Source organism: Tachypleus tridentatus, chromosome 2, assembly GCF_004210375.1.
Source record: "Tachypleus tridentatus isolate NWPU-2018 chromosome 2, ASM421037v1, whole genome shotgun sequence".
NCBI lineage: Eukaryota > Metazoa > Arthropoda > Merostomata > Xiphosura > Limulidae > Tachypleus > Tachypleus tridentatus.
The window spans coordinates 127,896,554-127,920,460 of NC_134826.1; the positions used below are offsets into that span (position 1 = coordinate 127,896,554).

General features: G+C 29.6%; 1 protein-coding gene across 1 annotated transcript in view; it reads right to left on the reverse strand.

Moving 5' to 3' along the window:
* Positions 1-543: 543 nt before the first annotated feature.
* Positions 544-23,907, reverse strand: part of LOC143245073 (GTPase KRas-like) — a 32,844-nt gene continuing 9,480 nt past the window's right edge. The window contains exons 2-9 of the mRNA XM_076490891.1: positions 16,134-16,182; positions 15,217-15,245; positions 13,097-13,181; positions 11,560-11,662; positions 10,359-10,398; positions 5,824-5,984; positions 4,132-4,206; positions 544-3,324 (exon numbers count right to left, since the gene is read on the reverse strand). Coding sequence (XP_076347006.1) covers positions 4,135-4,206; positions 5,824-5,984; positions 10,359-10,398; positions 11,560-11,662; positions 13,097-13,181; positions 15,217-15,245; positions 16,134-16,182 — 539 coding nt within the window. The 3' untranslated portion in view covers positions 544-3,324; positions 4,132-4,134. The remainder of the gene's footprint in view (positions 3,325-4,131; positions 4,207-5,823; positions 5,985-10,358; positions 10,399-11,559; positions 11,663-13,096; positions 13,182-15,216; positions 15,246-16,133; positions 16,183-23,907) is intronic.

Genomic DNA, 23,907 nt, shown 5'->3' on the forward strand with positions numbered 1-23,907 from the left:
ATAAGTCTTATAAAGATCCATATTGTATTCCTACATTACAAATTACGGGAGAAGTCAATATCATATAAGACCACACTGTAGTCCTAACTAAAACACATGTTCAGGAACAAGTCAAACTTTATAAAGAGCAACACTGTACTCCTATATTACGTTTCTGTTTGTTTTGTTAAGTGCAAAATTAAATAATGGACTACCTGATCATTGTCCATTGCAGGGAAACAAACCATGAATTTTAACACTGGAAGTCTATAAATTTACCACTGATCCATTGGGGAACACTGTATTAATTAAAAGTTTTAATCCCTTTTGTGATTTACCCAATTTATTTTGGACCAAATATTTCTTGCTGTATTTTTAATCACTTGCCCAAATTTATTCACATCTTATTATGTATTAAATACAGTGCTCACTACATGGCACTGGAAATTTTAGTTGTGCTGAACTGTATTAGATTTAGTCTGAATTATGTCATAAACACTGGAGAAAAGCATTCCTATTCTTAACTGTAGGTTTACTGAAATAGTATAGATCACATATAAATCCAGATGTATAACATTTATTTACTGAGTACATTTAGTTCAGAAATATAACAACAGATTATGAAACAGCTTTTGTTTCAATAATATAAAAGTGCAGGTTACCAAAATGCAAAATAAAAAAACTCAGCCTTTTTAAAATCTCATTTCCAAAAATGAACAAAAGGGAATTCTGAACAGCCACAGCACTTGAAATTCTTGTTGGCAGAATTACAGTAAATTAATCTACAATACATTTTTTTCTTTTTTTAGCTACATTTTTGCATGCTATCATTATCAAGTATGGATCACTTATAAACCTGATTAAATTTTATTGTTCATCAGAATATCCACTTACTTACCCTCAACTATAAATTCTTTTTGGCAGGATTAGTGTAAATTAATCTACAAGACCTTGGACATGTCAAATAAATCAATTGAAAGGTTTTGTTAACCTACTGATTGTAAACTGTAATTAGGTCTCAAATCAGTCATGAGATGATGGAGCTACAAGTTTGTCCTTCAAACAAAAAGTCAAGTCTTTCTACGAGTCACTGTGCTACAACTAAAAAAGTCACAAAACAGAAGGGATTACGAAGTATTCCAATTTTATAAAAATCTTTGTTTTGATGCATTAATAAACATAATCAATTGTAAAAATTCACCATGTATTATGATATTAAACATTCTAGTATAAGTAATTTTTCTGAGTTTTATACCATGATGTTACTCCATGAGCTTTGACATATGACAAACTAATAACATTTTTAACATTAACATTTTTACAAGTTAACAGATTCTATATTCAAAGTTTGTTATTACCCTTTTCCTTATATGAAAGAAAACAAGAAGCATTTTAATAAAAACTAAAAACAAATGTAAAAAGTTTAGTTTAATAGTAGCAGTGATACAAGGTCAGTAAGTTTCGGTTTCAAAATTCAGATATAAACATTAGCATTAAGAACCAAATATGATGTTAAATACTGGTTGGTACCCATTTTTGTACTTTTAAGTACATGCAACACAAAAGGAACTCAAAATAATGTGTGTCATAAAATGCAGTACTATTGTTAAAAATATTATACTACCACGATTACTTTTACACTTTTTTGGCAAAAATTATGAATGGTAATACAAGTTGTAAGAATATTAACACAACTATTTCTCAATACTTCATATCTAAAACATATTATATAACAAAACCTTTGATTTATAACTGTCAATAAAATAGAGAAACCTGAAAAAAGACTCCTGTAATTTTGGTTTTTTAATATTGTATACAAATGCTAAACTTTCTTAAACCACAAGAAATCTTACACCATGTCACCTTTTAAGTATTTTAAGAGTTTCACATGCATCTAATCACATAAATCAACTTTTAAAACATAAGTAGCACAAATAAATTGTTTTTAAAATACTTGTGGTTTTACAAAGGTGTGAATGTACTACACATGTAATTATATAATATTAACAAAAGTGTTTTGTTGCTTTTTTTTATAATTATCAACATATTACAAATACACAGAACACTGCTTACAGGGGGCCCTTTTTTATTATTCTACCTGTAACAAAAGTTTCTTAGGTTAGTATATGTGTAATTAATCCATTTCATTTAGGCAGTACTGAAAACTTGACATAATATAAAATTAGGTTAAATGTAACTATTACTCATCATGATTTTAGTTAAGAATTATCAGAAAAAAAAAGAATGTTTCATACAACTTTATAAATAAGATAATAATACAATGAGATTATATGACCATGAAACAGGTACCAAGACAAAACTCCTAAAATTTTGTAACAAACACAATTAAATCAGCTTTATTTACCAACTTTTAAAGTTATAAACACAATATCAAAAGCTACAAAATTATCTGTCTAACCACAAAAAAGACATATCAAATTAATCTAAAATACAAAATTATATCCATTTTTAAAGTCACAGTCAAAAGAATTCAACTACAAGGTAAATAAAAAGACATTCATTATTGAAACTCTTTCTCTATCTCATAAACTAATATTAAAAAAAAATGTAACATTGTAATTCTTTACAAGATTCCTGCAATGAAGCTGCACCATAGTTCAAGAGTAATCAATATTGAGTCATCCTCTGAAATAATTATTTCTTTAGTTCCATCACTTCAACAGTCAACATTAATTGTTAAATGTTCAGTTAGACCATCTCAGGAGCAAGGAATGGCAAGATTAACCTTAGAAATTACAACTGGTCAGTGTATCTTGCCTCTTTTGGACAAGTTCATGATAATTGTTGCTTCCAACCAAACTGATTTACCTAAACTCCTTTGTACCTTCTTCCAAATAAACTGAGTAAAAATGAAAAAAAAAATTCTTAACTGCCACTTTTACTTCTAATATTTTTCACTTCCTGTTGCAGACACTTCTGAAAGACCAAAGTTGGTATAGGTTGTGTTCACTGTAGCTGGTTACCACTAAACTGATTAAAATCACTAACTGGGATGTGCCCCAGGCAAGGTCAATATCAGCAAAAAAGACAAAAATTGAAATAACATCAGTTAACAAGCATTAAGAAGAAGATAAAAGTTGAAAATCACAGCCACATAATGCCAAGAATTAATTTAATCTAAAAATTAGAAAAGAAAAAAGAAGATTATTATTTCTTCCACTTTTTGTAACATATTGATTTTCAAATTCATAAATGAAAACTGAACTTTTTTTTTCTGCTACTAAGCACACAAACACAGTTGTAAAGTATCACAAACAACAAACTTCTTGCAAAGATGGCTGAAGATTACGGTTGTAAAAAAATTACTTGCTTTGGAAATCTATACTGAAAAATTAAAAGGAATAAATAACATTAATATGTTTCTCACCATATTAATAAAATATCTACAACAAAAACAAAATCATTAACTATGTTTACACATAAAGCAATTAACCAGAAAACTGCGTATACAAAACTTCATGGTGTAAAAAGCAAAAACTTATTTTCTACACCTAACTCTTATTATAATGTTCATATATTTAATTCATAACTCAGTACTTCCCTCAATCACTTACAAACAATAAGATGATTTATTAGACCATCCACTGGTATTTAATATAATTTCTTACAGCATTTTACAAGAATAAGTAAAACTTTTTACTTCTAGTTTTAAAAATAAATCAATGCGTACTTTCTTACACAGTAGCCTTGTTCGATTTTAGACTGAAAAGCTGATTTAAAATTAATTTATTTATGTCAAGATCATTCTTTCTATTTTCTTGTTAATCATCTGGTATCCATTTTGATAAATCAAGTAGATTTTATATCAGTAGTTAAGGTGCACTCTGAGGAAATATTTTACATTTCAGTCACTTTTATTAATTTTATTTTAATAAAAGCTTCTACATCAATTTAAATGCATTCAACACATACTAGTAGTACTCGATTCTTGCACAAACTGAGAATGAACCAAAAATTAATGTTGAAAATTTTTCCTAATCTTGCTAATTTAATTAACAAAAGCCACAATTACTACATCCTAATAAAATGAATGCACCTTTTAACAACAGTGAAAAATACCTGAAAGTAAGTACCTAAGTAAATTTTTGTCAGTTAAAGATTTCAAAGAATAAAAAATGAATATCTTCTTACCATTTATAGAATAGTACACCTTTTCTTTCCAATTTTATCTCTGTGCTTTTTCTTATCTTTTCCTTTTCGTTCTCTCTGGATTTTTTTTTTTTAATAAATGAAAACTAAAATGTTTCACAATTCCATAAATCTTCATTTTAATAAAAGTTTAAATTGCTTCAAACACTTCATAATCACTAAAAATAAAATCAAGATACATTTACCCTTTTTTTTACTAGAATGGCTTCAAATTGTAACATGAAACTAAATTTATTTATTCTAAATAGCTTTAAACTCATAAAAGTATACATTTATTTATACTTAAGTTTTATTATTTTATTCCTCTTTGAACCATGTTTTGCTACTATTTGCATCATAATAATTTTTAAATCACTTGGCAAGTTTGTGGCTCATGTTATGCTATTAAATTACAGTGCACAAAATTTTCTCACTAATTTACTTTGAGAAAATTTTGTTATATTATTATTTATTTTACCCATTCTAACCTCAACTAACCTAAAAAGTTATAATAGGTAAGGAATACACATAAAATAAGTACTTATCTGGATTTTTTTCTGTCAATTGTTGATGACAACTTAACCCTGTTTTTTTGTTGTTTTTTTTAACACTAATGGTATTGCTGCACAAAATAATTATTTTATTAAATTATGCTCTAAAGAGCACAGAATAATAACAAGCAAAAAACAAAATACATCCCATAATTGTTACAATTTTCTGGCTTTGTAACTATGCTACAAAAGCTGTTGGAAATTCAGCTACTCTTCTTGATGTGTTTCCACTGGGAATAAAGCTTCAACTGAAAGTGAAACTGACAATTCTCTGTACAGAACAAAAAGTGTAATATACTATCTCATTTAACATAGTGAAACCTTGGCTTTGGAATTACTGAATGTCAGGGAGGACTACTGCCTGTTTCAAAAAAATGTGATAGGTGGGCATGGTAAGAGGGGTCTGATTTTCAATTTGATGTTATGTAACCAAATAAGACTACAAAAATTATGCTTTGCCCAAGCAATGACAATGTTATAATGAGTAATTTATATTAAACTTTGTACTTCTTGAAGGAAGGGTAGATAAAGTAGACAAGAGAAAATGCCTAGAGCAAAAATTTTGCAATTCTCATTCCAGGAAAATTCAGGATACCCACAATAAAATCATGGCCTAGTTTTGTCTAACAAAATAGCGGGATTTTACCAATGGCTCTAAAATGTGGAGTTGTAATATTCTCCCCCAAATGATGCATCCACACATCAATAGTTCAGCAACCCAACTAATGGGTCACACTGTGCCCATACATACTCTACATAAACCTTTAAATTCCTCTTGATATACCAACTACATTCTCTTAATTTCAAGAGAAAAAACAGATATAAAGTTTCTCCAGACTTATCGCCAAAGAGATACAGCAAATTTAATAGATGGAACATGTATAACGAACTATAAAAACTGAGAAGCACAAAAAAGTGAGATGCTAAGATTTGGGATTATTATAAATGCTCCCCAGTAAAACTCCAAACGTACTACATTCTAAAGCATGAAACAGAGTTCAAACAAGAAACAAAAGAAGCTTAGACAAACTATTCAAAAGCAACACCAAATGTTTAAGTACTTTAATAAGTACACACTGCAAATATTAATGTTTGAACAAACATTAAAAGAATCATTACAAAATGTGTTTCAGTTATCACTTACATCTTTACGTATTTCTCGTACCAAGGTGTAAAATGCATCATCCACTCCCATTCTTGTTTTAGCTGAAGTTTCTATAAAGGGAATTCCATAATTTTTTGCTACTTCTGCTGCCTGTTTCATGTCTACTGCTCTTGTTGGGAGGTCACACTTATTTCCTACCACTAAATAAGATCAAAACCAATACAGTGTTAAACAATTCTGATAAAAAAAATGCTACTTTGCAAGGTGTTAATTTATCTATTGATTTCACAACCATATCTAAAATAATTTCATAATTTCAATTTTTACATTATCTTCTTCAACAACCTGACACTTTTTTTTCTAGTGAAGCATTGATCTACCTAATGCTTCAACATTTGTAAGCAATTAGTATTATTTCATGGCAAGTAAATACACAATAAAGTAGGGTGTCAAAACTTCTTTCCATATAAACTTCTTGTTTCAACAGTAGTGAATGTAAACTTTATCTTATAATATTTTTCATGTTTCAACTAAAAAGTTATATCCAGTCACTCTTCAAAAAGTGTCTTATTTTTGAACCAAAAGACAATATCAAAACATTTCTTACTGAAACAAAAACTGGATAAATTTCTTTTAGTTTATATTGTAACTTTACATTTGATTGGATGAGCTGTTTGATATTCAATGCCATTTTGACATGTGTTACTTATATTTACATAAAATGCTGTACTTAACTATTTAGTACATTTAGTAAAACTTGTCTCAGCAGTTCAGAAGAACACCTTGTATTGGCTGTTGATTTTGTTTTTCTCTGAACAGTTGTGCCGATAAAAATGAAGTAGCCCCTTTCATAGTACTGTTATTTTGTGGTACATTTATCTAATACCATGTTAACAATCTACTTCAACTAGATAGAAAACAATGACATACAGTAGCAATCACATAATATCATGACATGTGTACATACTAGTGATGGGTACTTTAAATAGTTTGCTATTTCAATACACAAGGACAAACACTTTTGTGTATTTAATTAATCAAAGGTTAGTCCCTGCTATTATGCTCAGAGGAATAAAATGTATATGCATATAATCCTACTACAACCTGATAGCATAATAATTTGACATTAACAACTAGCAAATATAACTAGTCATTAAATACTAACACCATATCCAAGTCAAATGGTTTATTCCTTCAGCTGTATTTAAATGATTCAAAACAATCAGCACATCTGGTTGTACTTGTAGAAATTGTATTATAATACATTCAAAAGTAGAAAAAATCCCAAATGCCAATAAAGTGCTGAATGTTTCTTTGCAAAGTAAACATATAATCTAAAAATCCATTTTGTCCATTTTATAGCCATTTCAATTTAGATATCCACTTATGACTGTTGCTCGTTTGAATGAAAAATATAAACATGTTTATCCTTAGCCTTAATTGTTTTTAACTCCAAGTAGTTGTTTCTCTTTTCTTAAGAAAAATCCAAAATTCACTTATGAAAATATAGAGTAAACTACTCCTTTACTGTTAGTATTACAAAATATAAAAAACATGCTGTTCATGATGAAGTATAAAAATATTTCAATGTTTCTTACATCACTAACTGGTTTATATCATCTTGTTTAGGAATATCAACATATCCACATGTTCAAGCAGGAGATGTCTGTCTAGCCTATTAACTATAAATCCTGCAGTTAAAAACATTCTACAATTCCCTGCAGGGGCACAAGTTGCAGGAATGCACAAAAATACCTTTGCTGATACTCCAAACCTCTTGAAACAATTTCTTATCTTCCACCTTAGAAGCACATCCTAACCTAGTGAAATGTACGACTTACTGGTAAAGTATGGATTAAATTCATAATATGCTAATGTTCCTTCATAATAATTCTCCCCAAGTAATGTAATGTAATATAATATAACAGCCATCATGTTTTGTGCAGCAGCAATACTTTTCTGTTCCATTTCTGTGTTCAGTAGAAGTATTGCTAACCAGAGATGGTGCTTTATAAATGTATTTGTTCTTTGGTATACTTGAAACAAGTTTGCCCAGCTTTGTTCTTACAGCCACCCACACCCTTGGTCAAAACATCTTAAATGTTTATGCCATGGGTCTAGAAATATTGTAATCACTACTTTTCCAGGTGGTTCTAAACTTGACATTGTCATTTGTCTTTTAAGTGATGTAACTGCAGTATTGAACTACACAACCTTGTTGGATTTACTAGACACATTTCTCAAACTCTTTTCCAGAAAGAAAAGTTGTTGCACATTTCAAAGTCTGTAAAACTGGTAGAGACATCTCAGTTATCTAACAGTTGCTATCAGTTAGCTGAAGTGTGTATGCATCATTCAATTTTGTGAAAATTTCTGTCAGATAATAAAACATGAATAACCCATCCTTGTTCCTGTAGATGATAAAATATATCATCAATAGACTTCCAACATTCTCAACAATATTGCACAACGCAATTTTCAGAAAGGTTCTACCATTGCTGTTTTGCTTAACACTCCTATGAAAAGTGGGGCCTAATAGGCCCCAAAGCAACTTGAAAGGTTGTTAATATTAGGCTAATAATTTTGTATTTAAATGAAATTGCCATTTAAATCCATTAATGAATGGATTAACGAGATTCCCACTGTCCCTATCTACTATATAGCAAAACCACAGCCAGGGGAACGGGCTTGGAGAAATCAGGACTAGAAACGTCTTTTCGTAGGAGTGTTAATTAACCTTACCAGCAACCGTACTGTGACAAACTTGTGCCACAGAATGGCTTGCAGTTCTTATGATTCGATTGATACTATGAGCTTTGAAGCCATCATTAATAATAAGGTGAGAGTGTATACAAAAAAAAAAAATTCAATTCCCAGTTGAGAAATTCAGTTCTTTCTAAAACTATATTAGTAGCAATGTCATGAATGCTAACAAGAACATTATTTTTAATATCTCATGCTTCAGTAGCTATGCTAAGCAAATGTGCAAGGTTCTTTTCAGTATGCCTTCTAGTCAGTGTAAATGTGCAACACAGCACTTTGTAGTTTCCATTCACTAGTAAAAAAGGCATGTAACAGTCACATAGGAATCAATATATAATGCAGTCCATGGATCAGTTGTAATTTCCATTCGTTCTGCAGCTTCCAATTTTTCATGAACAGCAAAATAATCTTTTATTTATTCATGTTTAGCAGTTAGGGTTTACATGTTGGCACAAATTATTCTGGCTCAATAGGTCACAACAACTCCTGAAATATATCTCTCTCTCCACAAGGATTAATCCAATGCAGGTTCTGCACTGTCATTTTTGCAACAATAATCATTGTCTTCTCTAAATGAGGTGGATCAAACTGGTCTCAGCTTTAAGTAAAAAAAAATGTTAGTGCTATGTTCTGTTCCACCATTTTTGCTTAAAGAAAAATGACTAGCCCACACCTTCACAGCCATTTTTTTCTTACTGATACAACCAATGAATTTCAATAACAAATAACTTGTATACTTTTTTCTGTGCACAGACATGTATTTAACTATTCAAAGAATTTTTTGTACTCGCATAACTGACTGCACTAAATCATTCCAAATGTGTGTGCTTAACACTGGCTAAATGTTGAAATTTTATGAATTTACTTAGTTTGTTGTTGTTATTTGACACATAATGTTAGTTTATTTCCATAATAATAATTACCGCAATACAACCTTGCAAGCCCTTCATTTAATACATACATTTATTTTGTGTGTGTGTGTGTGTGTAAATCAATTATTATTGTTAAAAGATGGTCTTTTTTTATGATATGATAATATAGATAATAACTATCCAACTACTTATACCATTTGACACATTTAAACAATAAAAATAAATTACATTCTGTGTTACAGACATGGACCTACTACCAATTTTAAAAAAACCTAAATGTTATTTTTACTATTAAGATATTTGAGACACATTATAAATTTTATTGAACATTTTGGGACTGAACACTGTACAAATAAACAACTACAGTATCAAAATGTCACACCAAAATGCAAAATACTCATAGAAGACATTAAACGAATAAGGAACACGTACATGCTTCTTTCACCTGAATACTATTAAAATACCTTATTTCTTCAATGACCACCAACAAATCCGTAAAAATTATAAAAAACATTAAATCACAAAATGACTTTAATTAGTTTGCTGTGAACAGAGTTTTGATACATAAATTTTACCGTTACTTCTGTAGAGACAAACACACTTATTGCTTCATTGGTAACATTTTTACTTACTTTTCAAAGATTGTGATCATAGAAAACATTATCAGTTTTAGTCTTACCGATGTTATAATTCTAGTTAAATTTCGTAATATCCTGTTCAGCCACTTGACATTTTATTTTTGCTTTTAAGGATGAACTGCTCTACCTCATGCTTTAATATTTGGTTGAGGCTAAAATTTCAATATCCTTCAATGAAATAACAGGCTACGTATCCTGTAACAATCCTAACTTCTCTGAATGATCATTAGAATAACAATAAAAACATGAGATACCCTCTTCATGTCTAAATATCAAAATATAGGTTAGGACTTTTACTTACAAACCATAGGTACGTCATCTGCATCTTTGACACGTTTTATCTGTAATATAAAAAAAATAAATTTGATATTTTACCACTTATTTATTTAACATGTCAAATATTTTTACTTAAATTTATAATTTCACAGCAGTGTCAAAAGCCTTCAGACATTTTTATTGTATTCCATCATGTCTGCCTGCTTTCCTTAAGTTATATGAACATGCCATTAAAACTGTGAGTGAAATAAGAAAATTAAGCAAAATATATGTGTCTGTTCTTCACTACAAAAGGCCTTTTGATGACAATTCTTATTAAACAATAAAAAAATTTAAGAAACAGGGTACCTCTTTCATTTATCTTTCAAGTATACACTTTGATTCACGGTTGAATAGTGAAAATTGACTATTGATTAATAATAATAATAGGTGCATTCATTAACTGATTACATTCAACTAACTGATTATTCTTAAGAAATGGGCAGGAAAAAACAGCCATTATTTTTCAATTAGATGATCACAGAAAAAATTTATAATTATAAAAATTGGGTTTTGATGCCCAAAACATGCAATGCACATACAATAAATTGTGTAGTTCTGTGCTTAATGACAAACAAATATAATGGCAATATTTCAATTACTATGATAAAATGAATACTTGAAAATAGTAGTATGCAAAAATCCTAATTTTGATTAATTTGTTATTTTTGCGAGTTGTGAAATGCATCTGAACAAATTAGAATTGATCAGAAATAATAACAAAAATCATAATGTTAACATTTCAATTACTGGACTGTTGGAATAACCTAAAACAACAATAACTGTAAATATTAATTTCATTTATTTGATTATTTTCATAATATTAACCAGTTTAACCATAATTCTGACTACTGGATAGTTAGAAAAAAAATTGAAAGAATTAATAATCAGACACTCTAGTTTATTATTGTGACACTAATCCAATTAACTGACAACATTACAACTTTTACTAATCAACATAGTTGATGCTAATAGATAATTGATTGTATTAAGTAATCAAGTTAATTTCTATCCTGCTATATAAATTATGTAACTAACTATGATCTCCTACTTATGCTGGTTATCAATGCATCAGACCTGTTCATGTTATTTCCTAATGTAACAAACTAAATTTACTTTATTCATGCTACTTACCAATGGATGAAACCCATTCATGTAAGTTTGCTTATGTAACAAACTATGCTCACCTGTTCACGATACATACTGATATCTTCAAATGACTTTGCATTATTGACTGCAAAAACTAGGAGGAAACCTTCTCCAGTTCGCATATATTGATCTCTCATTGCACTGAAATGAAAAAGGAAAAAAAAATTTAAAAAACAACATTTATGAGATGTACAGCCAAAATAATTATAACTCTCACAATTGTTTTTACACACAAAATTCAAAACATCTGCCACTTTTCCAGAATTTTCTTCCTCATCTGATTTACAGTTACCATAAATAATACTTACAGGTTCAAGAGAAATCTAAGATATTAATTAAATACAAGTACCATCCATCCTTTATGACTACAGTGACAACTCAACCAATGTTGAAATAGAAAACAGCAACACCAAATTTTGTCAAATCATGAATTCGTGAAATTACAAATTGTCTTGTGAGCTGAAATGAAGCATTAACCTATTAAAATTTAATAATTTTTTTCTATTGTAGCTTTACTTTTAGCTGGATTAACAAAGTTGTTAGCATGATTTGATGATGCTGATAGTAGTTCTTAAACTTAGGCACTTACTGCATTAACCTAGTCAATACAACTAAGTCTGTGCAACTCATAATGTTGTTATGGCATTAAAACTTAAACTGAACTTTTATAGAAAATTTTAAACAAATTTTAGAAAAAAATTTTGTATAACATTTTTTTTATTAACATTCAATTTTAATTTTAATTTACCAAATTTAACAAAGAATCATGTTATGATATTTAGAACAAACCAGTCCTCAAATAGCTAGATGTTAGATAGCTCAAGACAGTGAGTAAATAAAAAATAATTAATTATCAGTATATGTACCAAATCCTTGGACGTACACAATAAACATAAAAATAAAGTGATTTATTTAAAATATCTTTTTAAAGAAAAACTAAAATACATTACTCCTATGCACAGTAACAAATTTAAAAAACATATACAAACACAAAATAAAATATACAAATGACTACAACCCATCCAATGCAGCAAATGTTAATAACAACTACATTACAGACAGAAACAGAGCCAATAAGCATATGTTACTGTCATTTAATATTTAATAGCTGTACTCTATTTAGGGTTTTAGACAATGAATTCTCTATTAGATTTCACTAATACATAATAATATAGCAAAACAAACCTCAATGTATTAATCCTGCTAACACTTAAAGGGAAATTTAGACACTATTCCATAATTTTCACTTTTTAACACTACATCAAATCAATCTGAGCACTTCGATGTATGACCAAAACTTTACTCACCACAGTCCCAAAAACACTTCAGCACAAGATTTCTTTTGTAAACCAATGTCACACGCAAGAATTAATTGCAATTGATAAAAGTTTATTCTATGAGAATAAACATAAAATAAATCTAAATCATATATGTAACATCTGAAAATAAGCAAAGGAATTTGCAAAAAAATAGGTATAATACAAAAATAAAACACAAATAACCAGCAATTATAACCTCAAATTGTAAAACAAACATTTAACATTCAATTTCTAGCACACTAAAAACATCAGTTACCTATATTCTTCTTGACCAGCAGTATCTAAGATATCTAGTAGACATGTTTCACCATCTATAACCACTTGTTTTCTATAGGAATCCTCTATAAAACATAGGATATATGTACAATCATACGTATCTATATAAGTGCTAGAGCAATTTCAACTGTGAAAATATAATTAAACGTTTATTCTAAATATGATAAATCACTGGGTGTATGTAACTTTTTCAGTGAAAGAGCACACAAAGTTTCAGCACTGAGTTGTGTTACAACAATAATAACACTATGTAACAAAATTTTTACTTTTTCTTGTTCCTGGACAGAAAGTGTTATTTCCCAAATGCTTATGCTTAAAGTAAATGGAAAAGACCTATTTTTCTCTTCAAACTTTGCTTTTGTGACCTGGGAGCATATAATGAAAACATGATGGGAGACTATATTTGGGGGCTGATACGTGAAAATGATTTACATTACAGTCGCAAATCTTGAGAAACTACTCACTTACTTCTAAACATTTTGTGTAACTTTAGTATAAATACATGTAAATTTTGATTTATATGTTGTTTTAATCAGATCTCATGTAAATGAAAATGTGCAAATTTGCCCATTTTTACATAGAAAATAGGTTAATTTCTAAATTTCATTATCCAAGCCACTAAAGCAAAGCTTGAAAGGAATACTGACCATTTTCTGTATTTTTACAACATAAGCAATTAAGAAATAACGCATGCTATCCAGGAACAAAATTTGTGTTGCATAGTGTAATATAAACTCCTGTGCAATGTATTTTGCATTTTGGTAGATACAAAAAATGGTTGATACATAAATAACCTTAAGTATTAAAGTTCCAAGTTAACATTTCTTAGTTTGAAATAAACTGCAATAAAGTTAATGGTGACATTATGAGACACCAAATGACTTTATCTCTTTTTTTAATCCTATTCTGTTATTCAGTTTCTCTGCCAGATAGTTTTCATCCATAAAGCCTTATTTTGAACAGCAAAAATTATAAACAAGGGAGACATCAGTCATGAAAATGTAAAAATAGCATTTTTTTTTTTATCAAACATTATATAGAATCTTACTCCTCTACTTAGGAAACTAACACTTAAAAAACAAATTTTAACAGAATAACCATAACAAAAGAACCATAATTTCTTTGATGGGTTGATGTCTTTAGTAAAAATGCTACTGTATATTAACAGAGATTGTATTTATTAGCCAACCATACAGTTTTACACGAGAGCTTACAAGTCTTTAATGATATATTACTTGTCAAACAGCTTGGAAAAAAAAAAATGTTTGAGGTATATATTTAAAATTTTTAATACGAGTTTAAAATTTCTTACATCAACACAAGTCAACAAAATTGTCACAAACTCTTGAAACTGTTAGTTATTGAACAAGTCCAACTGATGCAGGCTGATTTCAGTATTCTTTATCTTTGTAAACTTTTGAATAATTTTTTGACACTTTCAAAATATCAGTAAATTATGTCATACAAATATATATTACAAAATAAAGCATATTCTTAATTTTATCTTTTCATGATTTATTATTAATATAAGTTAATTTAGTTAAAAATAAGTTTACTGATATATAATTTTCATGAACTAAAATGATAATGGTTTATTTTATTTGTGTAAATAGTATAAATTTTAAATATTTTTGCTTTCACAAAATATTACCATACTCATTTATATTCCATACTTTCATAATACTCACAATACCCCGTAGAATGAAGCACATAAATCAAAATTCATAAAACCTGATAACCTATGTTAAAAACTGGTTTTATCTCAAAACCAAAGTGTAATTCTTATTGTGTTTCATTGCAAAAAATACTATGGTATTTCCTTTTAATCTACAATCATGTGTATTATCAATTAACAATAGATGGCTAAATTAATTTTTCCTTTGATTTTTAAAATCAATTATACAACATGTCAAGGATATAAACTGTATTGATTCCAATTTTAGACTAAAATTTTAAAAATCTGTTATTTCTGTTAATTATCAATCTAGTTTGTGATCTCAGACACATATAAGATATATCAATGATGAATAGAACTAATTCTTTTCTCTGTTAGAAGTAATTTTAAGAGTAACAACATTAAATATAAAAATGTTATCTTACCTATTGTAGGATCATATTCATCAACAAAGCTAGAAAGAATAATATAACAATCCTTAATGAAAGTTTAAAATAAGATTTCCTTTTTATTTACAAATACTTCAGTTCACTTTTTAAAATAAAAATTTCATCCTTATTTGTTTTAAATTTAAAAAACATCATTGGTAATAATAATAACTATAAGCATTTTAATTACAAAAAATTCAGTGTACACATCCATTCTTACAGACATGCTTCAGCTAAAAACATGCACAGTATGTGCATGAATGTTATAAAATATTCATTTGAAACTTAAAAGTTTCTAAAACATTTCATATTTCAAGCATCTATACCAAAGTAATTATAAAATATACAGCAAAACTCTCTAATCTTTAACCAAACCTCAAAAATTATGTTTCAACATCAAGTGCAGCCTTTTATATTTCCAGATCTTTCCACTGCCTAAATTATGTCTACTTAAGTTTACAATTTAAATGTATAAATGGTCAGGTGTGATAACAAACTATCTGCCATCACTGGCATAATCTTAGACTGTTAAGACAACTATTACTTCTTTCAAGTAAAGCTGTTTATAAAAATAAAGCCAACAAAAATCAAGTCATCTTACATTTGTATATATTCATTATACTAAAAATAAACTTTTGTTTTATGTAGTGTGTATAGTGTTAAATACACAAAATTTCCCATGAAATAGAAATCAAGAAAAAATGGGTATAAAACAACAAAATCTTCTTTCTGTAAGTTTGGAGATATAAAGTACATCTAGCAATACTTGTAAAATAAGTAAATAAAAATGAACACCTTAAAACACATTACTCACATTATATATATAGACAATATAAAATATATATAGACATATATAAAATAATGTAAAAATTAAGGCTTAAAAATACATTTTTCTTCATTGTAAAGATACTCACTGATTTTGTATGAGTTGAATTGTCAAGGCACTTTTACCAACACCTCCAGCTGTAAAATGTAACACATTTCCATGTTAAGAAAAAATTGATTTAAATCACAAAATTTGTAATCTGTTAGCCATCATGACAAAGCCACCACACAGCAACAACACCTGTCAGTGAACACTTCAACTGTTATGCAACAAAGTACCTCACTAAAGATATTGCTCTAAACAGTAATCTTTCTCAACTTCAATAAATAATGCAAGTTTATTATGTTTCAGTACACAGCATAATTTTAAGTGTGCACATTTTGTCCATTAACACTTACTAACATTAACATGAAAGCACGAACATTTACAGCTTCCCTGATCTTTGAAATTACTACAGAAAATAAAACATTTACTAACTGTATCCACGTGAAGCATTTGAAAACAACATAACTCACAATATTCTGCATAACTACAAGATTGTCTGAAAAATATCAGAAATGGCAAAATTCAGTGTTTACTAGAATCTAAACAAAGAATCCAAGAACACAAACAATGAAGACAATGATAAAAGTAGATTTAAAACTGTATGTTATAAGCTTATAAATGCAATTATATTTCTGTTTGTTATTTTGTCTACCAGATGATGTCCATTAGGTGGCAATTCTTCCTTACATTAAACCAGGGGCGTAGATTTTTTACATCTGATGGGTGGGGGGATGATTTTTGCAGCCACTTATGTGAACTATTCAATTTGCAAATTGGTAATCTCCGATTACATGAACCTGAAAGCTGTAAACATGCAGTCACAGAGTAATCTTGTTGCCACGATACTTGCATGTATACTTAGGCCTACTGACTGATATTACAAACTATCGTTTCGATCGAAAAGCTTAGAAGCACACCTATATTAAAGATATACATTTCAGCTGCTGAAAAAGCCTACATCTAGGCCTAATTATGTAATTCGATTGGTAAGAACATGAGAATAACAAGAACAAACACACAATTTGTAGGCCTGTGATGCAATAAAACAATTTAACAAACCAAACTATAGGGGGGGGGATGATTATATGCACCATACCCCCCACCTAAAATGAAGGAGGGGATGTATACCCCCATCCCCTCAGGATCTATGCCCCTGCATTAAACCTATAAATTTAGGAAACACTTTCTTAGATCATTAAAATTTCATCACAGTTTGCTCACACACTAATCAACACAGCAATATGCATTAAAACAAAATGCTTATCTTGAATTTACACCATTTGCTCCTTTAAATTTTTTTTTTTCCAAAATATGTGAAAGAACACAAAATAAGGCATTTGTAGTTCCTATTCCAGTTATTGTTTTCATTACAAGCACAAAACAAAACATACATCAGTTCTAGTTGTAACCTAAAGCTATCATCTGGTATGTTCAAAAATCTTTTTATATTCATGAGAATAAATGTTTCCATTAACCCCACATCCAAAAGAGGAAACTGTTTGCAATATATCACTCATAATTATGATCTCTCTATCTTGAAATTATTTTACCTAGTATGGTCTAGAATAATCCTTGACACACATTTAAGGAGCTTATATTCATTCTGTGTTTCTCTCAAAACAGATAATAAAACAAATGCATTAACCCTTTCCTTCCAGGTTGAGTATAATCCACCCAGCTCATAACCACAAAAGTATTCACAAGAGTAATTATACTGTAATTTTTGATAATATATGCATACCTTTACAAATTTTTGCAGGTTATTGATAATCATTACAAGACTTTCATACACAAAATATCAGGTTTTTGAATTAAGTATTAAGAATTTTGTTACTATAAATTTTCTTGAAAAATGTTTTCTTTCAGAATGGTCACTAGGTAATATGCAGAGTAGTTTTCATTTTAGGATTAAAAATACTTTTATGCTTCTGAAAATTTTCAAATTTCAAATGTGAAATTTATACAACTTCAAGATAATTATAAAATGTTTTTTTAATGAAAAACTTTACATTTTATCTGTTATTTTCACTATAGAATTGGAATCTCTGTACACGTTCAGTAGATTTGACCAATCTTGTAATTACCACAGCAAAATAAATATAAATTATGCATTTTTCTTTCCAGATTGACTACACATTATAACTAAAAAACACAAATGTTTAATGTAAATAGCTCAAAAGTGATAACATTATAGACTTTTATAAATTTATTATTTTTACTATATTGACCTTTCAGTCATTTGTCACCAACTTAATAGAAGTTACAATGACTTGATGCATGTGCATTCATATTACCTTTTCCAAGAATAAAAATCTGACTTTTACAAAGTGACCTGCTTTGGCTGTGCTTCAGTGTACTAGTATTTTGTAAAATACAACCATATTTCAGTTATCTTCTGTATGTATACACATTATTATAGTTTACAAATAAGTTTTTAAACTTTTTTATTAAAACACAGAACAGTAAATAGAGAAATAAAGTAAACAATTATCTCTTCTAGTTATGACATTTGCACATGGTTGCTGCTTGCTGTAGGTTGCTAAGCTTTAAGAAACTTAGCATATGGAGGATGTAAAACAAAATTTTGTTTTGGTTTTATATATACATTTGAATAATTTAAAAAATTGCAAATTACTATGTTGATATCATAGAATTACATTATAATTTAGTAACTTTGGGTCTAAAAAAATATGAAATTTCAAACAGGATAAAGACTCAACTTTCCACTAAAAAAATTTGTCTTGAAAGAAAAAGAGGATGCTGTTATACTTGAAAATGCCTGAGAAAACCACTTGTGTGACACTATGAGCTTTTGATTAGTTATACTTATGTTATATAGAATTAAGTGAACATATGGGATTTTTTCCATAAATCGCAAGAGGTGAATGTGGCGACCATGTTTAATTCAGTATATATCCATATTAGCATACAGAAAAGACAGGAGGTTTCGGATTTTATATTCTAGCATTCAAATATCAATAACCTGAGTTCCTAATTCATATAAAACTAAACACTTTGGAGTTTGACATCACAACCATCTAATATGAACCAGTGCTGTATTCAACATTCCATGTGGCACACAGAAATTGATGTTGAAGTGTATTTTTTTAAATATTTACTTTAGAATTAAGAAATTAAATAATATATAATATGAAAATTTGGATTATAATCTACAATTTGATACCAAATTTAATGACATAAATGCATAAAAATAGCAGTTTGACAAAATTTTGAATGCAATGACATGGCCTTTGAGCAGTTTATATTTTTACTACAATTACTATAGAAGCTTAAAACCATATTAATACAATTAAAAAAAACAACTTCAGACTAGAGTGCTTTATGACTGAGCAAGTTTATTGTAGTTTCGTATGTACATGTACAGGATGGCCCAAAATTATCTTCCCAATTTTAAAATTTAATAACTACAGAAATACAGCCAAACAGTTTTCAATATCTTATAGTGCAACTCAAACAGTTTTTATTGATATGTCAGTATGCTTCTATGTATACACCATTAATGTCTCTCAATGTGTCTAACCAATATTCAATTTCAGTTCATCTTTGCTGCTGTAGGTTGTTACAGTGGTGGTAACCCACTTTATCCTGGTCTTTGATTCTGTGATATACGATGCCCTCAACATGTTCCCCCAAAAAGAAGGCTTGGTAAACATGGAGTCCACAATATTGACCCACCCTGACTAATCCATTGTACTGAACTTTTCTTGCATTGTTGCCATTGTACAGGGTAATATTACTCGCTGGAGTGATAAAAAACATGAGAATAAAAAATAGTTTCACTACAAGATGTTGAAAACTGTGAATTTCTTTAGTTATTTAAATATTAAATTTTAAACAGGAATGATAAATTTTGATCACCTCGTATTTTTCTACTTGTATACTCTCACGGGTCAAGTTCTTTTAGAAATTTACTTTTGTTCACTCATGATATTAAAGTTAAAAGCATCTCACTTTCCAATTCTGTTACAGAAAATGCATCAGAAAAAGAACTTGTTTTTTCTTGACTTACTACCTGAAGAAACTGAAAGTATTTCTCAACCCGCCCTGACTAGGAAACAGCCATGCAGTCCAATAACAAAGAAAGAAAAATACCAGTGAACAGTTCTTATGATTACATTACGTATCAGATTACGCACACAGTTCCACTATTTTACTTTATATGTACAAGCTCAAGAATATTTATTTTCTATATAATTATCAGTTTAGAAAATACTAATAGGAAACTGCAGACTGCATAAGCATAAATAAAAATAGTTTGGTGCCACTTAATAGTGGAGAAATTCAGTTTGTTTACTTAGAAAAATAGACAATGAAGTTGTATGTACGTTACTGATTTCTTCTCTTTTTCACCAGAGATGAAAGCGAGAAAAGAATCTGTGATACAAAAACCTAATGTATTTTTTGATTGGCCATACCATTTGCTGTGGACTGCAGTTTTGCCTATTGAAGCACAGATTGAGTCAACAAAACAAAGAATTACCATTAGACCTGTTATAACTGCAAAGTATAAATAATATCTATGGAGTGTTGAATCCATTATCCAAATATACAAGGCGTACATCCGTCCACTAATAAAGTATGGATGTCAAGTCACATATAATATGTCAAACAACACACTCCAGAAAATCCAAGTTCAACAAAACAAAATACTAAGATCTGCATTCAGTCTACCATCATTCACTCCAGTAAATTATATACATCAAATCAGCAACTTACCAACACTAAGAAATAGACAAACAGAAATGTCACACAAACACAATTTAAAAGCAGAACACAGAAACAAACTAACAGCATCACTCTACAAATTAACTAGTGCACCAATCAAATTTATTTCACCATACAACATATTTCAAGAATCACAAATCGCACAACAAAACACTTAAAGGGCAAAATTCATGCATTTTCTTTTTCAGGTTTCGGGCACAGGACAGGTAAAACTTTCGGCGCCTGTCCAATGAAAGTGGGTTTTTCTCGGGATGCTCCCGTTTCCCCCCCACAGCAAAAACTTAGGCATTGGATCTTTAGATCCCAGCCAAGGCAACTTTATTGCCATGCCATGAATTGGGTCATTTATGTGTATGTTCACATTTACTATGACATCTGCCTTTCGGGACGGGATCTGGCCGTTTTCTCCAGTGCTACCTTTGCCTTGTTCATGGATAGTATTAAGTATGACCAACTTCACTCCTTCACCCAAAAAGAGTTTAAAAATTATAAAAAAAAAGAGCTAAATTCATTAACCTTCCACAAAGGGGACGAAGAGGAACCACAACGTTCCTGAACACCCCAGTTGGAGAGAGAATTCTTCTGATTTCTCTCTCTCTAAACTAAACCCCTGCCACGTTAGTTTGCATTTTTAATCCATTTTTCTTCACCACATAGGAATCTAATTTAATTCAAGAATGTGAATAACGTTATGCAATTTCGTCAAACTCATTGTTTGACATTATACAGCAGACGAACTATTTAATAATTGTATATGTATGGTAAATATTTCTTTTTCATAAGAAATGAAATTGAAAACAGAATCTGTGACATAGAGACCTAATATATTCTTTGATTGGCCATATCCTCTGCTGTGGACTGCAATTTTGGCTGTTCAAGGCTCATCAGCACTGCTTAGGTTAGCAAGCCAAAGAAATACGATTAAACCTCTTATAGTAGTGAAGTGCACATAATATTACATGTTGCGATTCCATTTTACTTCACCACATAGTAGCCTAATTTAATTTATGCATCTGAATAATATTATATCATTTCATTGAATTTATTATTCAATATTATACAGATCAACTGTTTAATGACAGTATATTGTGTGTGTGTGTGTGTGTGTGTGTAAGACTTATGTTTTAATGTTTCAGCAGTGGCAATGAAAAGAGAATCTGTGGCATAGATAAGCAAGATAAGAAAAATAAATAAATCTTTAATGTATATATACAATTATTAAACTATTGACCTACTATATATCAAATAATGAATCTGATGACCTGTTGTAATGTTATTCACACACATAAATTAATTTAGGTCACTACATGGTGAAATAAATTAGACTCATATTCCCCTAAATACTGAAGTGTTTTATTTAGGATTGTACTTTATAAGATTATCTATATATCTAAACAGCTGTGGATAACAGTATATTTGCAGTTTAATACAGATGTGTATAACTGTGTTCAATATGTGCTCAAGAGAAGTAAAAACCCATGCCATATGCATCATTACTAAACTAAACCCCAAGAGTGTCATTTCTCAGAATCTTCCAAATACATGTATAAAAACATGCCAGCATACTGGATACGCCCTAGTCATTAAAACGTATAACCGTGTCTACCACACTGTATCATTACTATTAAAATACTGCATAAACATCAGCCATTCTTACACATACAAATTCAGTGATGTATCTCATTAAATTAAAAACATGCAGAAGTATATGAACAATAAATTCCTATCTGAATTCTTATATTAAGATTGATTATCAATATTAGACCCAAACTAATGTAATAATACCCAAGATTTCATAAAAACTACTTATTTTTTACTTCCCTTAAACAGAAAGATGATAAAATCAATAATTCTTCTGTGTTTGTCAAAAGCCATTTCATACTAATGCAACAGCTTATTAGGCAGGTTACAGTGTTCAAGCCCATATTTTAGTAGTATATATATATGCATTATATAAGTAATGCATATACTTAATTATATATATTTATTTTACACCAGCTGTAGATTGAAAGCACACACACACACAATGCAAATAACCAAATCTGATAGTTGAAACTGCTTTTAAAACCTTGTGATAACAAACACTGAGGCCTCATCTATTGCACTAAATCCTTGTGTACATTATTATTAAAGCATTACTGATAAACACTGATTCCAGAAATGTAAGTTTATGTCATAAAACAAGAACCAAGCTATGGAAAACACATGAGCTTGATGATGTACTAATTTTAAAGCCATATTTTAGGTTGATTACATTATTCACTTGAATGACGTATGTGTTTTAGTATGACCCCCCTCACAGTTTTAAACATTTGTGGGAAGTTGTGCACAGAAGCTAACATTTTCCTAATTAAGTATTATTTGATATAAATTTTCAATTTACAAAAATGTTAACTTCCAAAACATACCAGCCGCTGATACAAAAGCTAGAATCTCACACTGAAAAGGTGGAGAGGTTGGTGAGGGCATTATCCATACAGAAAGTATCTGCATAGATCAAGGGTTTACCAAGATAATGTCATTTGAGTTGAGGAACTGCATTACATCCAAAACAGGTATGCTCTTCATCCAGAGCATAGTTCTTGCATCAAGGGTGGAATAGTACATGACTGATTATCACTATAGGTTAGCCTCAACCACATAGCCAAGCTTCCACTACTGGGAGTTGGAATTAAGGTATCTTGGTAAATATATCCCATGTTGGTGGCTAGAGCAACATGACCACAATGTTAGATATAGATATACATGTGATCAGATCCCAACCTGTAGCTATGGGGTGAACCATTCCAAATCACCAGGATCATGGTGAGAAAGTACACAACAGCAAAGCAGACAAACTTTCTTCTCAACCTGAAGAAGTTTAAATGGCAACACCGCAGGCTCAGAATAATGGGATTGTGAATGCTTTACCAAAGTAACAGAACTCATCTGGAATTATAAGCATTCATCCTCACTCCCCAACCAAGCAGGCAAGGAGAATTCCACTCGTCCCTGGAATTACAGAGAATGTGGAACACTGTGGTCAATCAAGTGCCCAAAATGGGACTGCTTTGTGTTCAAAAGTACGAGAA